The following is a 26,108-nucleotide window of genomic DNA, read 5'->3' as shown; positions in this document are numbered from 1 at the left end:
TTTGTCTTGGCTGTAGATTTTTCTGTGACTGTGGAGCCGGGACGTTGTCAAACCCCTGCACACTAGCCGGAGAGCCCACGCACGACACGGACACACTGTACGACTCAGCCCCTCCTATAGAGTCCAATACGCTGCAACACAACTGAGCTGGACCCCTGGACTTCCCCCCTCCGGACCCTTCCAGGCCTATTCCCTATATAGTGCACTACTTTTGACTAGGACCCTATGCTGGCCCTGGGCAAAAGTAGTGCACTATGTAGGGAATAGGGTGCCATTTTGGACAGAGACTCCTGTTTGTTCAGCTAACTAGTCCACCCATGGGGAGGAGGAAAAATACAATACAATACAAACTTATAAATATCACACAATGTAAAAATGACTTTAAAGAAATATGAAAAAATGGAAGTCGTGATGGACAAAGACGAGCTGAAAGGAGACATTTACATATATATATATGACATTTCTGCTGTGGATGCACTGCCCGCCTGCCCCGCTTCTCCCTTTTTATTTTCCTTCCCAGCAACGTATTGACGAGGAGGCAATGGGACTTGGTCGGTGATGGATGGGACTATGTGTGCAGACAAATGGGTATTCTTATTCCCTTCATAGGCATAGACCTAGTCAAAAGTAGTGCCCTATGAAGGCAATAGGGTGCCATTTCAGACAGATATTGACTCAGGTTGGAGAATTCATGGGAAGCATTGCAGCTTTTATAGTGGAGCTGTGGAGAGATGGATGGGCACTAGCCATCATTATAATGGATCTCCTTGCCTGCCTTTGCGAAGTGGGCAAGTGAAGTCAGACTGCAGTTATTGTACAGAGCCATTGATGGTGGCATAACGGCATTGCAACGCTCAGAGCCATACGAGGAACTAGTTCCTCAGGCGGAGGAGGCAGTCTCGCCACACACTGTTTCTGTCTCCAGCAACAAACCATTGTGCTGGTGTATGTATGGTTACAGAAGAATATGTCCTAGCACTTCAGTGTTTTTTTTTTAAGAAAAATATTTTAAATGCTTTTCTCATGTAGTTTTGTATTTTCATGCAAAAATGTTACTGTACTTGAATGTCTTATTTTATTAAATATATTAATTTTGTTTTTTGGGTTATTACCCATCCCCCCAGACTTGCTGTAAGTGTACGTATCTACATTCTTTCTGTGAAAGAGAAAGCAACATTTTCTCCAGCAATGTTGACTATTTTAAATGAGACTTGATAGAAAAGGTGCAAAAAATACAGTGGTCTTGTTAAAAGCTTTTAGAACTGTCGCCAGTTTTGTTTTGACTCTTTGAACACCCAAACACCTTTTTATTTGTCTGCAATATTTGTCCGCACTGGAGTTAAGGAACCATGAATGCTTCCCTACAGACTTCCTATTATTTGGACCATACTGGAGGTAAACATCAGTATAAATGACAAGTATTAAGGGCTGGATTCAATCCGTACCTTCCGCGTTATAATGTAAAGGTAATTTCCGATTTACCGTCAATGACGTCGCCGAACGTAGGAACATTGCCTTTAAATTTCAATCGAACTATAATGCAGATCTTCTGCGATACGGATTGAATCCAGCCCCAAGTCTTGTGAACTCACAGCTGTCTAGTTAGGCTCCAAGGCCCAGGCTGTCCTGGTTAACATGGCGCTTTTCTAGCCTGGTCCCAGATCTGTTTGTGCCGTCTTGCAAACTCGTTTCCCGCAATGCCACACAAACAGATCTGGGACCAGGCTAGCGCAAATATTTTCACATTGGAGTAAAGCATTGCCGGAGATATTTTTCTAAAGTAAAGCTCTTGCTCTACTGAACATAAAGCTGAGACATTTAAGTATATAACAGCAGTATATGGTTTTCATTGCTTTCCCATCCATGTGTTTTGGTGACTGTGGGTTCTCAAACAGCCTGAATTGTATGCATGTACCATAACATCTAGACTTAATATATTGTGGAGTATTCAATAATCATTTTGTAGATGCTAGTGTTAATTAAAAGGGTTTAATTTCCTAGATAGAGAAAAGTGGTCTTTTTTTTAATAAACTTTATTAGATCATACAGTAGTGATTTATGATGGTGGAAAGTGGAGAACAAGTAGAGAACTACAAACAACGAAACATGGATTCAAGAATGTGAAAGGTTTTAAATGTTGCAGATAGAATGAATAGAGCTGACACTTTCCTATTCTGACAATCATTTCTGTTCTACTCGATACATTTTTTATCTGAATGTTGTGTAACGTTCTCTTGAACAGGCCCCAACAACGAAACAGCCTTATCTTCACAGGTTGCCGATCATCCGGACCAGCAAGGCAAACTGTGTGCTGGCTGCTGTGGGGTCTTCAGCATACAAACACAGCTTCCTGTGGAGCAAAAAGATGGAAAAATAACATACTACATGTAACTACAGTATAACACATACTTGAAGACTGAGATATACGCAGTACATTAAGAACACCTGCTCTTACCATCACATACTGACCAGGTGAAACCTATGATCCCTTATTGATATCACTTGTTATGTACACTGAACAAAAATAACATGCAGCAATTTCAAAGATTTTACTGAGTTACAGTTCATAAGGAAATCAGTCAATTGAAATAAATTGGGCCCTAATCAATTGATTTCACATTACTGGGAATACAGATATGCAGCTGTTGGTCACAGGTAGGGGCGTGGATCAGAAAACCAGTCAGTATCTTGTGTGACCGTCTCAGGCAGCGCGACACATCTCCTTTGCATAGAGTTGAATGTTGTCCCACTCTTTAAAGGCTGTGTGAATGGCTGGCGGGAACTGGAACACGCTGTCGTACACCTCGAACCAGAGCATCCCAAATATGCTCAATGGGTGACATGTCTGGTGACTATGTAGGCCATGGAAGAACTGGGACTTTTTCAGCTTCCAAGAATTGTGTGCAGATCCTTGCGACATGGGGCTGTGCATTATGTTGAACCATGAGGTGACGGCGGCGGATGAGTGGTACGACAATGGGCCTCAGGATCTCGTCACGGTATCTCTGTGCATTCAAATTGGCAGATAAAATTTAATTGTGTTCGTTGTCCATAGCTTATGCCTGCCCATACCATAACCCCACCATGGGGCACTCTGTTCACAACACTGACATTAGCAAACTGCTCGCCCACACAACGCCACAACATCTGCCATCTGCCCGGTTCAGTTGAATCCGGGATTCATCCGTGAAGAGCACACTTCTCCAGCATGCCAGTGGCCATCGAAGGTGAGCATATTCCCACTGAAGTCGGTTACCACGAACTGCAGTCAGGTCAAGACCCTGGTGAGGACGACGAGCACACAGTTGAGCTTCCTGAGACGGTTTCTGAGTTTATGCAGAAATTCGTTGGATGTGCAAACTCAGCTTCATCAGCTGTCCGGGTGGCGGGTCTCAGACGATCCCACAGGTGAAGAAGCCGGATGTGGAGTCCTGGGCTGGCGTGGTTTCACGGTCTGCGGTTGTGAGGCCGGTTGGACATACTGCCAAATTCTCTAAAATGACGTTGGGAGGCGGCTTATGGTAGAGAAATTTACATTAAATTCTCTGGCAACAGCTCTGGTGGACATTCCTGCAGTCAGCATGCCAATTGCACGCTCCCTCAAAACTTGAGACATCTGTGGCATTGTGTTGTATGCCAAAACTGCACATTTTAGAGTGGCCTTGTCACCAGCACAAGGTGCACCTGTGTAATGATCATGCGGTTTAATCAGCTTCTTGATATGCCTCACCTGTCAGGTGGATGGATTATCTTGGCAAAGGAGAAATGCTCACTAACAGGGATGTAAACACATTTGTGCACACAATTTGAGAGAAATAAGCTTTGTGTGTGTATGGAACATTTCTGGGATCTTTTATTTCAGCTCATGAAACATGGACCAACACTTTACATTTTTGTTCAGTGTACATGAAGGGGAGGAGACAGGTTAAAGAAGGATTTTTAAGCCTTGAGACATGGATTGTGTATGTGTGCCATTCAGAGGGTGAATGGGCAAGACAAAACATTTAAGTGCCTTTGGACGGGGTATGGTAATAGGGGAGGGGGTAACTCAATATTAGGAAGGTGTTCCTAATGTTTGGTATACTCAGTGTACTTCTACCACATACTTGAAGACTCGTAGGGAGATGGTGCTCCTCTCAAACTCCTTGGCCTTCCTGTGGCCGGATTGGATAACATCCTCAGGCAGGTTGGCGAGGCGAGCAGCGTTGAAACCATAGCTTTTAGGACACGCTCCCGCAATGAACTTGTAGAGGAAGGTGATGGTCTCCTGACTAGGGTCCTCATCTCCCTCATTCTCCACCATACAGGCCTGCGAGGGACAGAGTAATTAGTTAATTAATGGGTTAATTGCTTGAACTTCTAGAGGAAGGCGATGTCTCCTGGCTAGGGTCCTCTTCTTCCTTCTCCACCATATAGGCCTGATAGGGGAAGACTGGTTGGTTGATTAAAGGCCCAGTGCAGTCAAAATTCAGTTTTTTCTGTTTTATATCATATTGTACACGAACACTGTAAAAGTGTGAAAACATTTGAGCAGTGTTATTTCCTGATAGTTGCTGGTTGAAAATACAATCTACACAGGACCTTCTAATCAGCCTTCTAATTGCATGGGTGGGAGTTTCGGCTTTCCATGGTGACATCACCATGCGGTAAATTGGTTAATAGACCAATAGCTAGTTTTCAGTTTTCCCCTCCCCACTCCCAGACAGTCCTAGGAAAATTCTTGCTTGATAAAAAGTTTAGCTAAAAAGCAAATTTTGCCCATTTTAATGGAAATCTATCCAATTGGTGACCGATTTTCATGCAAATATTCAAAAATCGGAATAAGAACAATATGCGCAGCCTCCAGAGTGGCGCAGCAGTTTAAGGCACTGCATCGCTGTGTTGCGGCATCACTACAGCCTGGAGTTTGATACCAGGCTGTGTCACAACCAGCCGTGACCGGGAGTCCCATAGGACGGCACACAATTGGTCCAGTGTTGTCCGGGTTAGGGTTTGGCCGGGGGGGGGGCTTTTTCATTGCATTTTCAACTCTACTGATGGTTTTCCTCAATTTCTTTTTGCGTTATATATCGAGTGTGCCCACTCTGGTATTGGCACGTGCGCTCTAGCCAACAGCGCTATAGCCTACATGATTTTTTACTTCGATATGATGGTTATTATCAATATTTGCGTATTTTAAAAAGTGTTACCGCCTACATTTCTTGCATAATTCATTTTACCGACACAAAAAGATCCCACATTGTCTAGCGTATTTTTTTGGGGGGCGGGACATTTGGAAAGTTTCCCGAAAAATGTTGTGTTTCCATCAGGCCTGTCATGGAATTTTTGATCCGACATGTACGTTACTCGCATAAAAAGGTTGGATGGAAACCTGGTTAGAAAGGTACTTAATTGTTAACCAGAAATTATTTGATATTGCTATAAAAGTCTGCAAATTTGTGATTGATTGACAGAGCCGAAAATAACGTGTCCAGCCGTATAAAACCTGAAGGCACAATATTTGTCATTGAATTGTTGTCTGTGTACCGTATTGAGCTTGCTTATGTGTGTGGTGTGTCTCCTCACCATGTGTCCGAGCCGTACAGCAGGGTTGTTGGTGTAGTCTTCTACTAGGGAGTGGTAATGTGTAGAGAAGAGGGTCCGACAGCAGATCCTCTCTGCCAGCTCGTTCACCACAGCACTGGCTATCGCTGTGCCGTCATATGTGGCGGTGCCCCTTCCTGCAACACAATGGATCAGTTTCTCTCTCACTTAAACTTCATGGGCTGATTTCCCAGACCCAGATTAAGCCTAGACTTTGACTAAAATGTATGTTCAATAGAGAATCTCCATTGAGCATGCTTTTTAGTCCAGAACTAAGCTTATGCTGGGTCTGAAACTTGCCAAAGAACTATGCCTCAGAAGTGGAGGATGACCCCAAAGGCTACTAAGAGACGTCTTCTTGTAGTACCCACACCATGTTGAACTCAACACAAAGACCTAAGAGAGACAAATAGATAAGAGATGTGTTGTTTACCCAGTTCATCCAACAGCACCAGGGAGTGCTTGGTCCCATGATGGAGGATACTAGCAGTCTCACTCAGCTCTACAAAGAAGGTGCTCTCCCCTGGAACACACACAGGCCAAGGTTAGATCCACTTAGTTCAGGAGGACATCTTAAGGGACTCAGGGAAAACACTTGTTCTGTATCCCAATTCTCAACCCTAATGCCCTAAGTGTTCATTTCCCTTCATGGATTTAATAGGAAAGGAATGGTCAAAGAAATATGGTTGAAACTCCCACTAACCCATGCTTACACCAATTAAATACTTTTAAATGCATGGGGAGGAGTGACTTGCTGGGGAGTGGGGTACGAGTCCTTACCAGCCATGATACGGTCAGATGCTCCCAAGCGGGTGAAGACTCTGTCCACAGGTGTGAAGGACAGGCTCTCAGCAGGAACATAGCAACCCAACTGGGCCAAGATCACCACCAGACCACACTGTGGGAGGAGTGACCAAGCACAGGATGAAATAAACATCAGGACCAAGTAAATACATAATCACTACTAGTCCAGACTGTGCCAGGAACACAGAACCACCACAGGGTGAAATCTAACAACTTCAAGCCAACAACTACAGAAGAAACAAAAGTACACACAGGACCTAGGTGAGGTTCAAGATCAACTGCCATTCCTGTTGAATGTTTATTTTGTGTCTTGGTGTGATCTTGCTGCACAACCAGTTTCTCTCTGGGACAAATAAAGTTGAAAGTGAAAGTTTAAAGAAAAACCCATACCTGTCTCATTAGAGTAGACTTTCCTCCCATGTTAGGCCCGGTGACCAGCACGCAGGGGGCGTGTCCTTTATCCTCCTGCCCCTCCTCGCCGCCAGGGCAGCCAATAGCGATGTCGTTAGGGATGAAGTCATCACCAAAGAAGGTTTTGGTGACACAGGGGTGGCGGGAGCCCCTCAGGTCCAGGAAGGCTGCTGATTGGCTGACGTCACCAGGAAGTAGTACTTGAGGCCGTGTCATTGGTCCTCCGTCTCCCCCCTGGCTGTACCGTGTCAGACTCAGCAACACATCTACACAGGTAAAAAGTAAAAGCAGATCCTAACTTAGTATATAAACATACATTTTGTTTTTGTAGATGTGTTGTATGTAGATGTGTTGTTTGTGTATAAATGATGCATGTCTGAAGTTAGTTACATCTTACAAAATAGTACTTAAACACACGATGAACATAAACCAAATGTAAAATGCACTTAATATTGTGATGGCCTCTCATTGTCCACATTGGCTTCAAGGCAACCATCCAAGCCCAGTCAATCCCCATCCATACCATCCTCTCCTTTAGACCAACACTGGCAGTGTTCTGTCCTCATTAAGTTCATTAATATCTAATAGGGTTGTTTTAGCAGCGTAGCTCTCTGGAGTAAACATAACTACACACAATGGATGTGTCCCAAATGGCACCCTATTCCCTATATAGTGCACTACTTATGACCCTAGGCCCTGGTCAAAAGTAATACACTATAAAAGGAATAGGGTGCCATTTGGGACTCATCCAATGCTTAGCAGAGTAATGACCCAGACAAGGCTGTTAGTGAAACACATTATGTTGCTGCAGTAGAGCTCAATCATTAACAATGCAATCATCTCTTTTCTCCTGCTGTTTTCATTAGAGCAGAACTGAGTAAGGCTAATGTGGCGTGGTAAAAAAAGTAGGCATGCCAAGTGATGCAATGCAGTGGTTGAAACCTAAATTATTTTCCAATCGTTTCGTTCTGAACCACTATTTTTTTGTACTGTTCCAACCAGCAAAATAGAGTTCTGAACAGGTACAACCCCTGCCAAAAAAGTACCGGTTTATATTGTTCCATTCCTTATCTAACCTGTGAAATCAGTTTTTTTACATTTAGCTTTGTTGGATTCTAGCTTGAAATATACTTATTCATGTTACCATACCAGAACTTATTGATTACTTTACATGTATAAGGAATGTATATGTTGGGGTCAATGGAGGGTGGAAAAGAAGAAGGTGTATGGAAAGTTACTGAGTGAGGAAGGGGGAGTGCTGAAAGTCTACATTCTGTCAAAATATGGTATTGTTAAATCTCATGGCTCCTAAGGAGGGAGGCAAAGGGCAACAGTCTGGTTTCAGTCACTGATAAGGTAGGACAGTCGTGGATTAGGGAGGTGCGAGGAATTTGGCCCGAGGTCAGATGAAGTGAGAGAACAGTCCCACACACATTTCCACACCTACGAAGGTTCTAGCAGGAGGCGGGGCCATGACTACACCAGTGAAAGGAACCAATTTAAGTTCCTGACTAGCAACAGAGATGTATTGGCTGTCTAGATGTGCAAGGACTTGACTCCGCCTAGTAGGAGGGTATAAATATATGTGCTTGTGTAAACATGTCTTTGTAGCCATTTGACCCAGTGGGGAATAAACTTGGGTTGAGCTTTTCCTAGTCATCTTTACGTTTTTACTCTGTTTGTTTAGAATAGCTCATTGAATTACTTCACCAATCAGTGCGGATAGAGCAGCTTGCTATGGAGCAGGTAAGCTAGTTGTTTAAATGCGTAATGGACTGACAAGTGTAAGGCGTGAGATGCGAATTACATTTTGCAGGTGTGGAGAGAGTGGAGGTGGTTTGGCTTGAAGTGCTGGGCATCTTGTTATGACATGCATTATCTGAATTAGGCCCACAGAATTATACCTACGGAGGAGCGGCTTCTATGGAGGAACTTTGAATGTCCTTTGAACTTAACGCTAAACCAGAGCTAGCTAACAAGCTTGTGTGTGCAGAGCTGCATGAGAATTAAAAACACATCTTACCTTTTTTGTAATTAATTAATCCATTGTGTAATGTGATAACTATAGTATTCTTAACTAGCATTGAAAAGGGTAATCCATTCTTCTGTTATTAAAAATCTATCTTCTGAATCATGCTTGTATAGGTCAGTAGGCTACAGTAGTCTATGCTTCGGAGCGGGAGGGGCTACAGTAGACTATGCTTCGGAGCGGGAGGGGCTACAGTAGTCTATGCTTCGGAGCGGGAGGGGCTACAGTAGTCTGTGCTTCGGAGCGGGAGGGGCTACAGTAGTCTATGCTTCGGAGCGGGAGGGGCTACAGTAGACTATGCTTCGGAGCGGGAGGGGCTACAGTAGTCTATGCTTCGGAGCGGGAGGGGCTACAGTAGTCTGTGCTTCGGAGCGGGAGGGGCTACAGTAGTCTATGCTTCGGAGCGGGAGGGGCTACAGTAGTCTATGCTTCGGAGCGGGAGGGGCTACAGTAGACTATGCTTCGGAGCGGGAGGGGCTACAGTAGTCTGTGCTTCGGAGCGGGAGGGGCTACAGTAGTCTGTGCTTCGGAGCGGGAGGGGCTACAGTAGTCTGTGCTTCGGAGCGGGAGGGGCTACAGTAGTCTATGCTTCGAAGCGGGAGGGGCTACAGTAGTCTGTGCTTCGGAGCGGGAGGGGCTACAGTAGTCTGTGCTTCGGAGCGGGAGGGGCTACAGTAGTCTATGCTTCGAAGCGGGAGGGGCTACAGTAGTCTATGCTTCGGAGCGGGAGGGGCTACAGTAGTCTGTGCTTCGGAGCGGGAGGGGCTACAGTAGTCTATGCTTCGGAGGGGGAGGGGCAGGTAGCCTACACGCACACACACTGGTAAAGATTTCCAGCTGGCAAGCAGGCAGACGCTGGAATACGTTTGAGTGATAGTGAGGGCTTTGCTTAGGTGTTTTGTTTTAGTTTTTCGTAGGACTGGAAAAAATGTCCGGAACATAAAATACAATTATAAACCGGTTCCCATGCTTTTAAAATAAAGGTTCTGTTCCAGAACAGTAGAGATCACATTCGTTCCCTGTTCCGTTGCTCAGTTTTTGGTTCAGTTCCCTGAACCGGTTCCAACCCCTGCCAAATATGATTATATAGCCTACTGTTTATTATAATAATAATAATACTAATAAGCCACTTAGCAGACGCTTTTATCCAAAGCGACTTACAGTCATGCGTGCATAAATTTTTGTGTATGGGTGGTCCCGGGGATCGAACCCACTACCCTGGCGTTACAAGCGCCGTGCTCTACCAGCTGAGCTACAGAGGACCACTATAATGGGTGTAAAATATCAGTTTGCAAACGTGTTTATGCATTGTCAACAAACCAATGTCTGTGGCTCACCAGGTCCATAAACTGTATATATGGCAACCAGCAGCACCTGGCTGCAACTTAATATGTATCTATAAGTATAATGCTGTAGGTTTATTGAGTCGTTCTGAATTCAAGTGGACCTACACTACCAGTCAAAAGTTTGGACACCTACTCATTCAAGGGTTTTTCTTTAATTTTTTACATTGTAGACTAATAGTGAAGACATCAAAACTATGAACTAACACATATGGAATCATGCAGTAACCAAAAAAAGTGTTAAACAAATCAAAATATGTGTCATATTTGAGATTCTTCAAATAGCCACCCTTTGCCACTCTTGGCATTCTCTCAACCAACTTCATGAGGTAGTCAACTGGAATGCATGTCAATTAACAGGTGTGCCTTGTTAAAAGTTAATTTGTGGAATTTCCTCCTTAATGCATTTGAGCCAATCCGTTGTGTTGTGACAAGGTAGGGGGTGTATACAGAAGATAGCCCTATTTGGTAAAAGACCAAATCCATATTATGACCTGCTTGGGCCAAGAAACGCGTGCAATGGACATTAAACCGGTGGAAATGTGTCCTTTGGTCTGGAGTCCAAATTTGAGATTTTTGGTTCCAACCGCCATGTCTTTGTGAGACGCGTGTGGGTGAACGGATGATCTCTGCATGTGTAGTTCCCACCGTAAAGCATGGAGGAGGATGTGTTATGGTGTGGGGGTGCTTTGCTGGTGACGCTGTCTGTGATTCATTTAGAATTCAAGGCACACTTAACCAGCATGGCTACCACAGCATTCTGCAGCGATACGCCATCCCATCTGGTTTGGGCTTAGTGGGACTATCATTTGTTTTTCAACAGGACAATGACCCAACACACCTCCAGGCTGTGTAAGGACTCTTTTACCAAGAAGCAGAGTGATGGAGTGCTGCATCAGATGACCTGGCCTCCACAATCCCCCGGACTCAACCGGGTCGGACGGCAGAGTGAAGGAAAAGCAGCCAACAAGTGCTCAGCATATGTGGGAACTCCTTCAAGACGGTTGGAAAAGCATTCCAGGTGAAGCTGGTTGAGAGAATGCCAAGAGTGTGCAAAGCTGTCATCAAGGCAAAGGGTGGCTATTTGAAGAACCTCAAATACAGTGGGGAGAACAAGTATTTGATACACTGCCGATTTTGCAGGTTTTCCTACTTACAAAGCATGTAGAGGTCTGTAATTTTTATCATAGGTACACTTCAACTGTGAAAGAAAAATCCAGAAAAATCACATTGTATGATTTTTAAGTAATTATTTTGCATTTTATTGCATGACATAAGTATTTGATCACCTACCAACCAGTAAGAATTCCAGCTCTCACAGACCTGTTATTTTTTCTTTAAGAAGCCCTCCTGTTCTCCACTCATTACCTGTATTAACTGCACCTGTTTGAACAGGTTACCTGTATAAAAGACACCTGTCCACACACTCAATCAAACAGACTCCAACCTCTCCACAATGGCCAAGAACAGAGAGCTGTGTAAGGACATCAGGGATAAAATTGTAGACCTGCACAAGTCTGGGATGGGCTACAGGACAATAGGCAAGCAGCTTGGTGAGAAGGCAACAACTGTTGGCGCAATTATTAGAAAATGGAAGAAGTTCAAGATGACGGTCAATCACCCTCAGTCTGGGGCTCCATGCAAGATCTCACCTCGTGGGGCATCAATGATCATGAGGAAGGTGAGGGATCAGCCCAGAACTACACGGCAGGACCTGGTCAATAACCTGAAGAGAGCTGGGACCACAGTCTCAAAGAAAACCATTAGTAACACACTACGCCGTCATGGATTAAAATCCTGCAGCGCACGCAAGGTCCCCCTGCTCAAGCCAGCGCATGTCCAGGCCCGTCTGAAGTTTGCCAATGACTATCTGGATGATCCAGAGGAGGAATGGGAGAAGGTCATGTGGTCTGATGAGACAAAAAATAGAGCTTTTTGGTCTAAACTCCATTCGCCGTGTTTGGTGGAAGAAGAAGGATGAGTACAACCCCAAGAACACCATCCCAACCGTGAAGCATGGAGGTGGAAACATCATTCTTTGGGGATGCTTTTCTGCAAAGGGGACAGGACGACTGCACCGTATTGAGGGGAGGATGGATGGGGTCATGTATCACGAGATCTTGGCCAACAACCTCCTTCCCTCAGTAAGAGCATTGAAGATGGGTCGTGGCTGGGTCTTCTAGCATGACAACGACCCGAAACACACAGCCAGGGCAACTAAGGAGTGGCTCCGTAAGAAGCATCTCAAGGTCCTTGAGTGGTCTAGCCAGTCTCCAGACCTGAACCCAATAGAAAATCTTTGGAGGGAGCTGAAAGTCCATATTGCCCAGCGATAGCCCCAAAACCTGAAGGATCTGGAGAAGGTCTGTATGGAGGAGTGGGCCAAAATCCCTGCTGCAGCGTGTGCAAATCTGGTCAAGACCTACAGGAAACGTATGATCTCTGTAATTGCAAACAAAGGTTTCTGTACCAAATATTAAGTTCTGCTTTTCTGATGTATCAAATACTTATGTCATGCAATAAAATGCAAATGAATTACTTAAAAATCATACAATGTGATTTTCTGGATTTTTGTTTTAGATTCCGTCTCTCACAGTTGAAGTGTACCTATGATAAAAATTACAGACTTCTACATGCTTTGTAAGTAGGAAAACCTGCAAAATCGGCAGTGTATCAAATACTTGTTCTCCCCACTGTATAAAATATATTTTTATTTGTTTCACACTTTTTTGGTTACTACATGATTCCATGTGTGTTAATTTAATAGTTTTTATGTCTTCACTGTTATTCTACAATGTAGAAAATAGCAAAGAAAAACCCTTAAATGAGTAGGTGTGTCCAAACTTTTGACTGGTACTGTACATGTGCATGATCATGCTCATGAGAAGATGTTGATCAATGTGCATTTGATTTGACAATTTAAAATACACACAAATGTGTAAAATTGCCCAGGATACTCAGAAGACTTGTTTCCATTGTGGTCCTCTCATTGAGCCAGTTAAATAAACCTAATAAAGCAAAGCTTACCTAGCACAGCCATGCACTCCACCCCAGTCTGCCAGTCCCTGTAGTTCTTGTCAAAGTTGTAGAAGAGTCTTCTCATGCAGTCCTTCAGAGCTGCGTCTCTCTTCTCCTCGAGATTCTGTAGCTCTGAGAACAGACGCTCTATCTCCCTCGTCCAGTAGCGCTTCCAGCCCTTCTTCGTGGACTTCACCTGATTAAATAGAGTTCAGAAAAGTTTGCTAAACTGTCACTCCACAATATTTGACAAGACATACTACAGATTAAAAACCACATCGTGGAACACTCAGTATTTGTAATTTGTCCGACTTTTTTTTTCCCCCAGCGGAAATTGAACCCCTGATTGTTTTCAGCCACTCTGACCTTGTACTCCTCAGGTATGTTCCTCTCTGAGACGCTGTCTGGTACTTCCATCTGGAAGCGGTTCCGTCCCGTCCCCCAGTAGGTCAGGTTCCTGCAGCCCAGCCTCTTCTTCTGCCTGGCAACATTCAAGTTTGTTAACTGTATTTTACATTTGTCCATGAAGAAAATAGCGAAAAAGCTATTTCAATTTCCATTCTCCATTGGGCATGCTTTTTAGTCCAAGACTAGGAGTAATCTGAGCCTGGGAAGGTTTCCTAAATGTGTGTCTCAAGTGATGAAGGTACCTGTCAAGGTAGTCCTGTAGGTCCTTCTCACAGGTCTTGATGCCACTGAGAGCCTGGTCAAACTCTGGGTCAAAGCCAGCCTTAGGGGTGATGACTCCGGTGGTGCGTGCCTTCTGGTGGTCGAAGGCTGTGTCCCAGCGTTTCAGCTCGGCCGACAGGTCAGGGAAGAGGCCTTCCTGACCATCATCCTTCAGGTTGACCACCTGATGAGATTACATGAAATTGTACTTTATTAAATTGCCAAGAGGAAATCAGTTTGTCATGCTTAGTTACAACCATAGTAAAAAACATAAATACAAATACTCACAACACTTAAAACAATCACAAGACAATACAGGACAGTTAAAAAGTAAAGAATTAGTATAGTAAAAAGAACAATTCAAGTGACAGGTAGTGTTGTGGTGTGTAGTGTACAAACCTGGCACAGTAGCCTGGACCGGAAGTCGACCGCGACCGGTCCTAGTATGGACACAATCTCCTGCATGGTCTTGAAGCCCTCCAGAGCCGAGAGGAAGTCAGCAATCTTTCTCTTACTGTAGGTGACCTCTTCATACAGAACAGCCCTGCTGTCCGGGTGGTCCTGACCCTTCTGAGTACCGATGCTGTGGATCTTACTGAGGAGCCTCTCCAGATCAGGGAGCTTCTTGAGCAGGTCTGAGACCTCCGTAGCCTGGGCCTGCACTCCCATCAGGTCCTCCAGGGCATCCAGGCGCTCCCCTATAATCATTATAATACATGGGGTTTATATAGAGCATTTCAATAACCCAAAGACAGCAAATCAAAAAAATAAGACAATAGCAAACCAACCAATGAAAACAATAGGTGTGTGTCTGCGTTTGTGTATTTTCGTGTGCCCCTCACCTATGGATGTGGGGTTACAGAGCGGGGAACAGAGCCATTGCTTCAGCAACCTTTTACCAAATGGACTACTACAGGTATCTAGGCGTTCCAACAGGGTCCCCTCTGTACCCCCCGAACCATTCTGCAGGATCTCCAGGTTGGCTAGGGTCACCCCGTCCAGGACCATACGCTGACGGGTCTGTGAGAAGAAGTGGGTCGGCCCAGCTGCCTTCTCCATCTCCACGTCCACCGGGACGTATTCCTAGAATTTGGGATACAATCATGACTTAGTGCACCCCTGGAATAGACTGGATGCCAGTCTGTTTCTGCTCTCTTGCCAACTCCTTAGGGATTTGTCATGCAATGTTTGGTTTGACAATGACAAGAGTAGGCAAAAGCATAAACAGATCTGGGACCGGGCTACGCCTGAAAGGCTCAAACTAACTACATTTACGGAGTAGCAAGCTAGCCAGCTTTAGCAGGATATTAAGGCTGAATGCTCTATTGGGCTACTTATTTTCCTTCAACATTTACTAATTTATGGTTAGCAAACGTTCATAATACAAATTAAGCATTAAACCAATCAAGTTTAACTTGCTTCATTATTATGGTCGGCTAATCGGTTAACCATTGACATCCCTACCTTGAAGTTGGTCATGGACAGCAGCTCCTGGTCTACCAGACATTTCTTCAGGTAGAAAATACACCCTCCCAGGGCCGACAGGGCCAACTCATAACCCTCCTTAGGGGTCAGACCCAACGAGTCGCTCTCAGACGTCATGGATTTGAGGACAGAGGGGAGAACACTGCTCCCAGACTCCTCATCCTTCCCCACGCTCTCCTTAAAGTAGTTTTCCTCAGCTAGGGTCTTCAGGGTCTTCTGAGCGTCCCAGAACTGGGAGCCTGTTTAGAGGGAGGAGGGTGTAATGTAGTGAACATTACTGCGATTCCAGTCCATGTTTTCATTATATTGATAACCGATAAACAGTATTCCAGTCCATGTTTTCATTATATTGATAACCGATAAACAGTATTACATTCCATGTTTTACTCATGCACTAGTTGAGCGAGAAAGCAAGTGAACAACAATGTTGGTAAAGTAAAGTTCAACAAACGATATCAGACGCCTGACAATTTTTCGTATCAACATAAAGATGTGCATTACAGATGGGAAGTATGGGAGAGGAAGGGGTCATTGTAAATCTGTCATCAGTATCATTGTAAATAAAGTATTGAAAAAGAACTGCGAACCTGCAGTCAGCCCCTCCTGCATAGCCGAGGACAAAGAAGCCTTGAAGATTTTACGGGTTTCGGCTGAAGGGTTCCCCTTCTCGAAGAGCACCTGTGTGAACAGAAAGAAAAGAAAGGAAAATGTATATAAAATGTTCCTTTATGTCTAAAAACATTTTTGACCAGGACGGGGCAGATCAATGTTGTGTGTCTTGTTGTTGTTGGGTGATTGTGATATGCTGTAAGTGTTATGAAAACTAGATAGGGTAATTTCCCTAAATAATAATAATTGTGTGACTTCCTTCAGCTGTCCAAACATATTTTTATGGTAGTGGAAGAAGTTAACAAGTTTAAATTGTTAGTGTTGAACAATTGAGGCTGTAGAACAGTGGAGGCTGATGAGGGGAGGACGGCTCATAATAATGTCTGGAACGGAGTGAATGGCATCAAACACCTGGAAACCATGGAAATCATGTGTTTGACGTATTGGATACCATTCCACTTATTCCGCGACAACCATTACCACGAGCCTGTCCTACCCAATTAAGGTGCCACCAACCTCCTGTGCTGTAAAAGTAGTGCCTGACCTGTGCGGGGGCATAATGTGACACCAGGGTGCGGAGCCGGGAGCAGTGTCGGTCGTCCTGGAATTGGCCCACATGGAAGTACCCTACAGATGTATCTACGAAGCTGACCCCATAGGTCCTGCAGCGCCCTGAACTCTCCTCCTCTGCCTTGAGATGAGAGGAGGTTATACTTTGTGATGCAAAACATATTCCTGCACAGTTTAAAGGGTTAGTTCATTAAAAAAATGACATTGAGAAAGTTCAGGCTTGTAGTGCAGCTTTGCTAACATTTTGGGACTGAGGCCTACTCTCAACTCAAGGTTAGAGGAGTTTGACCCAAACTCAGAGTTGCAGAGTAGTGAACTACATGTAGTTCAACTAGTAATTTAACTACATTTTGCATTAGCTTGGTGGTAGTTGAACTCAGTGGTGTAGTGGTGCATCTAATTTTTCCCCAAAATTACCCAAAACGGCCCGCCCGGTGAAGGATTGGCACCATTTGTGAGAAATTCAATGAGAAACAGTGGCAAACACTGAATTACCTAAATTGATAAATCCCATATTGGTCTTTCACAGTCAGGCCAACCCAAGCTGTACTGTGAAGTAGGCTAATAATAGCCCTACTATTGAAACAGATAAATGAGGCTGTGGACTGAGAAATTCACAGGTTTCTGATTTTTACCATTTTGCTCTTGCTGTCGAAGTCACACTTTCAACAAATAAAAAAAATACACATTTGGATGTTCTAAGTCCACAACAATGCTTAAACCACATCAGGAGACCACTTTTGAGGTCTGGGAAAAATCTTAAGAAATTTTGATTTGAGTGTAGTTACCCTTTAATTCAAGTGTGCAGGCCCCTAGCACTGTTTTTTGGTTACTCGTGTTTCTGTAGCGCACGAGATTGAGTTTGCAAAACAAATTGCCACTGAATTGATGCAAGTAATCATCATTATGTCATTCTGCCAGTAGGCATAGCTAGTTAACATTTAATTGAGAAGGTTTTTGGAAAAGCCCTTCCATCTACCAAAATCCAACCATAAAAATGTTCAGGGAAATATTTTATAAACACTTCCTCATATGCGCTCTCCTGACTGTTCTATTGGTTTTCAAATAATCAACTTCCTTTCATTGTCTAGCAGCCAAAGGCATTATCCTAGTAATATTAGCAACCCATGATAGTTGCATCTTTAGATCGTCCCTCTTTCTACATTTTGAATGGATATTTAGAACTGTGTTTTCCCGCAAATTGCATTTTGGAACATTCGCTCATCACCTGGCCAATACCACCCCTACGGTGAAGCATGGTGGTAGCAGCATCATGCTGTGGGGATGTTTTTCAGCGGCAGGGACTGGGAGACTAGTCAGGTTTGAGGGAAAGATGAACAGAGAAATCCTTGATGAAAACCTCCTCCAGAGCGATCAGGACCTCAGACTGGGGCGAAGGTTCACCTTCCAACAGGACAACAACCCTAAGCACACAGCCAAGACAACGCAGGAGTGGCTTTGGGACAAGTCTCTGAATGTCCTTGAGTGGCCCAGCCAGAGCCCGGACTTGAACCCAATCGAACATCTCTGGAGAGACCTGAAAATAGCTGTGCAGCGACGCTCCCCATCCATCCAACCTGACAGAGCTTGAGAGGATCTGCAGAGAAGAATGGGAGAAACTCCCCAAATACAGGTGTGCCAAGCTGGTAGCATCATACCCAAGAAGACTTGAGGATGTAATCGCTGCCAAAAGGTGCTTCAACAAAGTACTGAGTAAAGGGTCTGAATACTTATGTAAATGTAATGTTTTCTATTTTTTTTTTATAAATAAATTAGCTATAAAAAATGTTTTTGCTTTGTCATTATGGGGTATTGTGTGTAGATTAATGAGAAAAAAAACAATTTAATCCATTTTAGAATAAGGCTGTAACGTAACAAAAATTGGAAAAAATGTAGGGGTCTGAATACTTTACAAATGCACTGTATAACGCATCACAAAACACATCCTACCTTCTCCTTGATGCTCAGGAGGTATTTGCTCTGTGTCTCAGAAGGGGCTCCGTCCAACACGCTGTAGGTCTGTGTTCCCCGTGTGATGATTCGGCACACCTCGCGCTGCACCACCCGGTCAAATTTGGTGGGCTTCAGCATGGTCTTACAGCGAGCCTCCATCATATCTGGAGTCTCCGTCTGCTCCACTCGCGCCACCTAACATAAGAAATACTTTATTAATGACTGAGGAGAAATTGGTTTGCCAGCAAAACAGTAGTGATGGGGGGGAAGGGGGGGAAAATCAATAGTTACATATAGCAATATTATTTTGGACAAGGTTAAGCTTTCTTTTAAAAGGGTGAGTCTAAGCTTTCATTTAAAAAACATAGTTTCAAAATGGCTCCCCCACCTTGTATCCCTTCTGCACCAGTCCGTCTGAGAAGCGTCCAAAGCCAATCTCGGGGAAGCCAGAGTGGGCCCAGGCCCCCTTCATGAAGGTCAGACCCAGCTCGTTGACACCGATCACAGCGTCCATGTGGTACAGCTCATAGAACTTACCCACCTGAGTAATAATACATTTTATTTGCACCTTTCAAGAGAGATGAGGACACTAAAGGACAGTTTCACAGCCACAGATTTAGCCTAGTCCTAGACTAAAAAGCACATTCAATGAAGAATCTCCAAGAAGTCAGGCTGTTCTGGAGGCAAAGGGGGTGTCTGACCCAGTATTAGATGGGTGTACCTAATAAACTGGCCGGTGAATGTATGTTACACAAAGAAGCATTGCACCGCCACCAAAATACAGCACAACAAACACAGACTAGCATGGGAAAATCCTATCCAAAATCTAGGCCGGGTTACTTTGTAACACTGTGACAACTGCTGATATAAAAAGGACTTCATAAATACATTTGAATGATTGATAGTACCTTGTAGAAGAGCACGGCGTCGAACGTCTCCGACTTGAGCTGCCACCAGCGCCGCATGCCTGGGGTCGTTTTGTTCAGGAAGTCTTCTGGGACGTAGAGAGTCGTGGGGTCGTAGTCTTCCTCAGACTGTCTCCGTCTCTTGGTGTCTTTCCTCCGGCCTTCCTGTAGCCAATCAAGCTTCTCATGGTCCCATACCGTAGCCCCACCTTGTCCGCCGGCAACTGAGCCAATCGCTTGGCTGTCGAAGCTCTCCGGGGCCGAAAAGGCTGAGAGTCGAGACTTGGTGTCGGCTGTGATGGTGCTAGTTACGGGGGCTCTCTTGGCGGGTTCGGGAAGAGTGGGAATCTTGGGTTTTGGTTTGGCACTGGATGGCTTCTCTGCGGGTCGTTTGCGTTTCACCGGTTTAACTGGGCTACCGGGTTCAGCCTCGTGTTCACTTTCTGCATCTTCCTCCTCCTCCGACGCACTGTTCACTACCTCCTCTTCCTCGTCATCTTCCTCACTGCTACCTCCGGCCTGTTCTGGTTTGAATTCATCACCCGAGTCTTCACTGTCGGAGGCGACCACAATGCGGCGACGCTTGGACTTGCTGCCCTGTTCTGCTGTGGTGCGGGATGAACGGCGACTAGGCTTTGACTTCACTGTCTCATCATCTTCCTCTTCAGTCAAGTCTTCGTCAGTCAGTGCTGACTTATCAAGCTGTTGGAAGAAGGGGAAATAAATAATCTAGGCACATTATATGTTTGAAAATATTAAACACATTTACTTTACACTTGCTAGTTTGCACACAACGAGACAGAGTAAGAGTATATAATGATACAGTATTTATCATTATTGAGTGGTAAGTCCAATGTACACTACAAAATGAAAAAGGTTTTGATACTGGCTTACATTTGCATTAAAATGCGTCTAGATAGACAGATTGTGGATTAATAAAGTATCAAAGGGAAATGCAATGTTAGCAGCAGTACATACGGAAAGGTTTCCATACAAACGAAAAGGTTCTCTCACCTCCATATCCTCCTCCTCCTCCTCAGCATCAGATGGGTCCATACAGACAGGCATCTTCAGTCTGGTCTCTGAGCTGTCTGGCATAGCAGCATCAGCCAGCTCCATGGCCCTGCGGATCACAGGCTTACCACTGAAGAACACCCCTCCCGTCTTAGCATCACTGCTGTCCGAGCCTGGGATGGAGTACAAGTGAGAAGCAACATTATTTTTAGTACACTCCAAAGTGTACAGTACCAGTCAAAAGTTTGGACACACCTACTCATTCAAGGGTTTTTCTTAATTTTTTTACATTGTATAATAGTGAAGACATCAACACTTTTAAATAAACACATATGGAATCATGTAGTAACCAAAAAAGTGTTAAACAAATCAAAATATATTTTATATTTGAGATTCTTCAAAGTAGCCACCCTTTGCCTTGATGACAGCTTTGCACACTCTTGGCATTCTCTCAACCAGCTTCACCTGGAATGCTTTTCCAACAGTCTTGAATGATTCCATATGTTATTTCATAGTTTTGATGTCTTCACTATTATTCCACATTGTAGAAAATAATAAATATAAAGAAAAACCCTGGAATGAGTAGGCGTGTCCAAACTTTTGACTGGTACTGTATATGGCTCTAGAACAATGTTCTGTCTAAGCTGCGCGCGCAGTAGCCCCGGGACTGCTGCGCAGAAATATCAGCCCACAGAGAGAAGCACGAGATTGAACTTCACTTTCTAGAGCAGTGGTCACCAACCAACCGGTCGATCGCGAAGGCATTCCTAGTGGATCGCCAAATATTTCTGTAAAAAACCCAACGATAAAGCTGTGTTCCTTTTTTGGGGGGGTGCACCCGATTCAGCTGCCCTGCGCGCTGAGTAGGCAAACTGTTGCCATTTAGAAACAGGTCATGTGTCTAAAGGTACAAACTCTGCCTTCCCGGCGGGCCCAAAGAGCAAATGAAGTGCACTACAGGCCTACCGCTGGCCAATCGGATGGCTCAGATTACTGTGTCTGCAGTAACGTAACAGGCATAAGAAATCTACAGCAATGTTGATACTGATTTCAAAACGTTTAAAACCCATGACTAAAGAGAAAATGTCAATGAATACAGCAAAGAGCTGCTGTTTTTATGAGTGAGTTCATGTTTAAGTTCTTACTCAGCACTGTCAACACTTTGTATTCAACACTTTTATAAGCCACAAAATGCGCTTTCTTCCTATTTCCACTCAGCGCTACAACAAGCACTGCAGCAGTAATGAATGAGTAGGAAAGTGTATATATAGGCTTGCGTTGTTATTATTAGCTGCTTGGGTCTTTTTTAATTTTGAGGAATATTTCACTTTCTCTGTTCATAGGAGTAACAATGCAGTCGCAGAAATAATGCGGTGCAACTCGAGTTTCACCATCAGCTGGAAGACGGTGTCCCTTTTTGGTCAGTGTCAGTGGAGGAAAGGGAGAGCAGAGGGATGTTGAGAGGCGGACCCTCAGGCTGCTGCTCTCTCCCTCCGCTGAGACTAACCATCAAATGCAGGCGCCATCAAATTATTTAAATGTATGCTCACTCAGCTGTGCCTCAAGTAATACAACAACGGATCTATTACCGGTGTGATCATTTAGCCTACCTCAAATTTTGAAATATGATTTTTTTAAATGGCCTAAACAACAATGCATTGACAGGGCAATTCAAGCAAAGCCAATATGTGTTGATAATGTATTGGGCCTATAGCTTACTGCACAAACCTCACTGCTACAGAACTGTTTTTAATTGGTTAATGTTGCATAGGCATACGTTTTTTTAAGTCATGTTAAAAGAATCTGAGCGGTATATCTCGCATTTTGACTCAGAAAAGGTTGGTGACCACTTCTAGAGTTTTCCCTGTTAACACTATCAACGTTTCCCTTTACTGTGGCAATTGTGATTGATTCAACCCAATATTAGCCACTTTCAATGCAACATACCGAAACAAAACGAACTATACAAGAGATTTTGTTGTAGGCAGAACACATCGGAGTAGGATTCTATTGCATTGACACGTACTACTCAGCCCGTACTCTACACAGACCGGTGCGGCATAAACAATCAGAGCTGCAGTAGCTCTATATGCAAATAGACCATTGCCATTTATGGATCTGTGCCATTTACGTTGAACTGGACTGTGTTAACAGCATGAGCGGTTGAGAGTAGATGCGCTTGTTTGGAGATCAAAGCAAGAGCTGCATGTAGCCACGTGTGCACATTTTGTTCATATCCTTTGCTAGTTAGTGAGTTATTAGCCCAGTTATAGATCATTTGTAGTCAGCAGTAGGGGAGTGATTGCTTCCTACAAGAGCACAAAACATTTACATTTCTAGACATCTTTGAAAAGCGAGTGGGGTAAAGAGTTGTTTTTTGTCTTAAAGGGGCAGTGTTGTATTTTGAGCTAAGTAGCCAATAGGCAGAGGGTAGCATAATGTCTGATTTTCTGTAATAATGGTATGGGAATAATAATGCATTATATTTTGTAAAGTGGTTTCTTGCATCAAACACCACAACATTTTCAGTCACTTCCTTGTCTGAAGGACAAGTGGATAAACAGGTTAATGTCAAACCCTGCATGTTTTTTTTCCAAAAGTCTCATGGAATGTAGGCCTACATTGAACACCACACTTTGGCTGCTACTGTAGGCTGAATGATAGAACAGCTATTTCCATGTTAAAATGTTATGGGATGCATTTTGCTCAGTGCCAAAAACATTGCTCTAGAATTAATAAAATGCATTGGAGAAGCTATTGCTGTAGTAATATAGCCTAACTCTTAACTGGTATCTTGCGTTTTACATCTTGTATTTAACCTCATTAGCCATATCATAGCTAGAATTAGCCTGATATCAGATTTTCTTGAGCCGTCTTGCTCCTATGGTCATTGTCATTCATGACAACACACATAGGAGTTGGCAAGACAGAACAAACAGATTTGGGGCCAGGCTAACCAAGAATAGATAGACCATAGATGTCCACCTGCACAGGGGTAGGTGAGTGACGTAGCACCCTGTAGATAGTACAGACAGGGAGTTTTGCACAGGTAAATCATAGCTTTCTCACCTTGATACTCGCGGATATATTTGGTGCTGACCCAGCCCCTGGTCGGCGGCTCGTCGAAGAAGTGGACATGCAGGCGTTGGCTTTTACCCCTGCCCCTCATCTGCTGCCCGCCGAGGGGCTGGGGCACTACCATACACGGCCACCAGGGGTGCCCTTCTAGCTTGGCCCACACCAAGGCTCCGGCACTGAATGGACATGGTGCTGGACTGGAAGAAAAGAAGATGGAGAATAAAAATCAGACAACAGGTTACCTAGTAATAATCTCTCCTGTCTTCCCAAGTGTCCACTTGTTGAACTTCCCTTCATGGATTTGAAAGGAAATTACTGGTATGGCAACTCCCTTGCCTACTCTAGCCCATGCCTACGCCAATCCAATGCTTTGTACATTCGTGGGGAGGAGTGAACAAGTGCACACTTCAAGAGGAAAGGGAGATTATTGGGACGCATCCATAGAGTTCCCTCATTCATTTGTTTTACATTAACCTAAGGTAGCAGGCGTAAAAGAAAACACCTGAGTGGAGTTTCCACATCCGGGTTTCAGCTGAAAAGGAAGCTAGGTTGAATAGGGTTGAATTAGCTGTATCACAGAGTTTCTAAACCCAGAGGTGCAAGATCGCGAGACTTCCGGGAATGCTTGCGAAACAGACCAGGCCGGGTTTTGGGGTTTGATAAGTCAATGAGAGAAGTGAAAAATACTTCCTTAGTTGTTAATTCTCTCGAAATCTAAAAAGGCACAACCTAGATTAGAGCAAATGTCTTAAGTAGTTGAACATGTTATTACTCCAACCTCGTTTAAGTGACAAACTGACAAGTTTTAATTTTAGTCAAAAACAACTTTATATCAAAAGGAGTGCCTTTGATTTGACAGCCTGCACAGGCGCAGTTTGGCACGGGTCGACCATTAGACACGATAACGTGTTTCTGTGCATGAGCTTAACTAGCCAACGTCGCAATGACATCGCCTACAAGTGTGATCAGGGATTTCTATTGAATAAGCAGTTTCTGCCTGTATCCCTTAAAACTGGATGCATCCGGTTGTCATCAACTCCGCTAACGCCTCGTTCACACCGACAGACAGCGTCACTGCGCAAAATGTTACGCAGCATCATCTGGATATGTGTGCAACAAAAGTTCAACATTCACCTTCTGCTACCATTTCTGTCAAGCCATCTACGCATACAGTTTGACGCATACGTTCGATAAATCCAACGTATGCACCACACTGCAGCTAGGCAAACGCCATTGGAAATGAATGTACTTCCACAGATAGAATAAGCCAGATGTTTCACCGGATATATAAAATGTGAGGCATCCGCTTGCCGTTTCCACTCACTACCAAATATGGTAGTGAGAGGAAGCCCAGTGGCTGGCTGTGGGAGAAGATGGATTTTGGCTGACATTCTCATCAATTAAACATTTGATCTCAATACAGTTTTCTGTTCCCAAAACTAGAATCTGTTATGAACAGAGTGGACTAAGTTTTGTAGACTTTACCCTTTGCCAAAGTTGTAAAAAATCTTGTTGTTTAGGAGTGCAAAGGCGAATTCAGTTATCGCACACATGCACTTCAGTAGGCCTTCCCCTAACCGAAATATGCAGATGCATGCTAGAACGGGCCAATAGGATCTCGCTAGCTCGTGCTTGGCTCTGCCCACCTCCTTGCTTGTTCTGCCCACTATGACTCATTTGTTCCCATTGGAAACGACAGGCTGTGGTCTATCTTGGTTTAGTTATAAAAAATCTTTGGTACTTCTGGTATACCAAAATGCAATGACACTGTCGATGTGATCGAGGCGTAAACATAGTTTTACATCGATGTGAAGATATGATGCCTTGTCCCTCTCAATAGAATTGGTACCCCTGGGTCTACGTCAGCCCCACATCATGCCAGTCACGCAAGTGTTGAATTACGTGACACGTTCTCCCGCCAAATGAGGACGCATGCATGTTACTGTGTACATTGACATGCTTGATCAGAATTGATTATTTTCCAACAGCAACACTGTCTGACAATGGATGCACATGGAAGTGTGTGGAATGGTTGAGTGACAAATAACATTACTAGTTAACTGATCAGCTGACTGGTTACCTAGTTTTATCCAGCCACTAATCTGTCTAAATCGTATTGCATTACATAACGTCTGTCCTGTGTAGACGAGGGAGTTAGCTATTTCACAAATCAAATGTCATTACTGCACGAGTTATAATTAGCTACTGTAGCTTGCTACTGCTAAAACCACTAGCCACACCAAAGCAACTCGTTGTTGTTGTTGTGCTAGCTAACTAACTTGATCTGCCTTACCTCTCCTTTACTGTTGGGGTCTTATTCCCAAAGAGTTTGCCGAATCCGCCTTTGATCGCTTTTGCAGCAGTCTTTTTGGTGGTCGGAGTTTGAGATGCATGCTTAGCTTCTTCTTTTGGAGAGTTGTTCTTTTTTCGAACCGAGGATGGCAAGTCCGCTTCTGCAGGCGAGGGTTTCGCCTTCGGAACCGGTGGCGGAGACTTATTGAAAAATTTGAAAATGCTGCTTTGCTTCGCCATAAAGTCTATTTATGGAAAATGTTATAATAAAGTGATTTAGTTAATCAAACGCTTAGAATCTGCTAGCTCACTGTCTGGTCTGCAGGCATCAGTGCTCGTGCACTG

At 44.1% G+C, this 26,108-nt stretch overlaps 2 protein-coding genes across 4 annotated transcripts in view; one reads left to right on the top strand and one right to left on the bottom strand.

Annotated features, from left to right (window-relative positions):
* Positions 1-1,096, top strand: part of LOC121547676 (F-box only protein 11) — a 40,672-nt gene extending 39,576 nt beyond the window's left edge. For 2 of the 3 annotated variants that reach the window (XM_041859057.2, XM_041859056.2), the window contains exon 21: positions 17-1,096. In XM_041859057.2, the coding sequence (XP_041714991.1) occupies positions 17-146 (130 nt within the window). In that variant the 3' untranslated portion in view covers positions 147-1,096. The remainder of the gene's footprint in view (positions 1-16) is intronic. The other variant, XR_005996539.2, reaches the window with a different exon arrangement.
* On the bottom strand, positions 598-26,108 carry msh6 (mutS homolog 6 (E. coli)). Its single transcript, XM_041859055.2, has 20 exons — positions 25,765-26,108; positions 23,463-23,668; positions 20,394-20,566; positions 19,383-20,081; positions 18,863-19,015; positions 18,472-18,669; positions 16,496-16,642; positions 15,930-16,020; positions 15,322-15,581; positions 14,700-14,940; positions 14,257-14,555; positions 13,839-14,041; positions 13,555-13,669; positions 13,198-13,384; positions 6,778-7,064; positions 6,364-6,481; positions 6,017-6,106; positions 5,566-5,720; positions 4,107-4,309; positions 598-2,350 (listed from the first exon to the last, which is right to left on the bottom strand). The coding sequence occupies exons 1-20, from the start codon at positions 26,001-26,003 to the stop codon at positions 2,269-2,271; spliced, it is 4,146 nt and encodes a 1,381-aa protein (XP_041714989.2). The 5' UTR covers positions 26,004-26,108; the 3' UTR covers positions 598-2,268.

Source organism: Coregonus clupeaformis, chromosome 31 (genome assembly GCF_020615455.1).
Source record: "Coregonus clupeaformis isolate EN_2021a chromosome 31, ASM2061545v1, whole genome shotgun sequence".
NCBI classification, from domain to species: domain Eukaryota; kingdom Metazoa; phylum Chordata; class Actinopteri; order Salmoniformes; family Salmonidae; genus Coregonus; species Coregonus clupeaformis.
The sequence above is the reverse complement of the archived record's forward strand: the minus strand, read 5'-3'. Positions and strand labels throughout refer to the sequence as shown.

Excerpts from the sequence above, each read along its gene's own strand:
- msh6 (XM_041859055.2), bottom strand. The coding sequence starts at position 26,003 with ATGGCGAAGCAAAGCAGCATTTTCAAATTTTTCAATAAGTCTCCGCCA. Across the intron at positions 20,567-23,462 it reads ATATATCCGCGAGTATCAAG|GCTCGGACAGCAGTGATGCT; the intron begins GTGAGAAAGCTA and ends ACTCCATCCCAG. Across the intron at positions 2,351-4,106 it reads ATCTCCCTACGAGTCTTCAA|GAAGCTGTGTTTGTATGCTG; the intron begins GTATGTGGTAGA and ends TTTGCTCCACAG.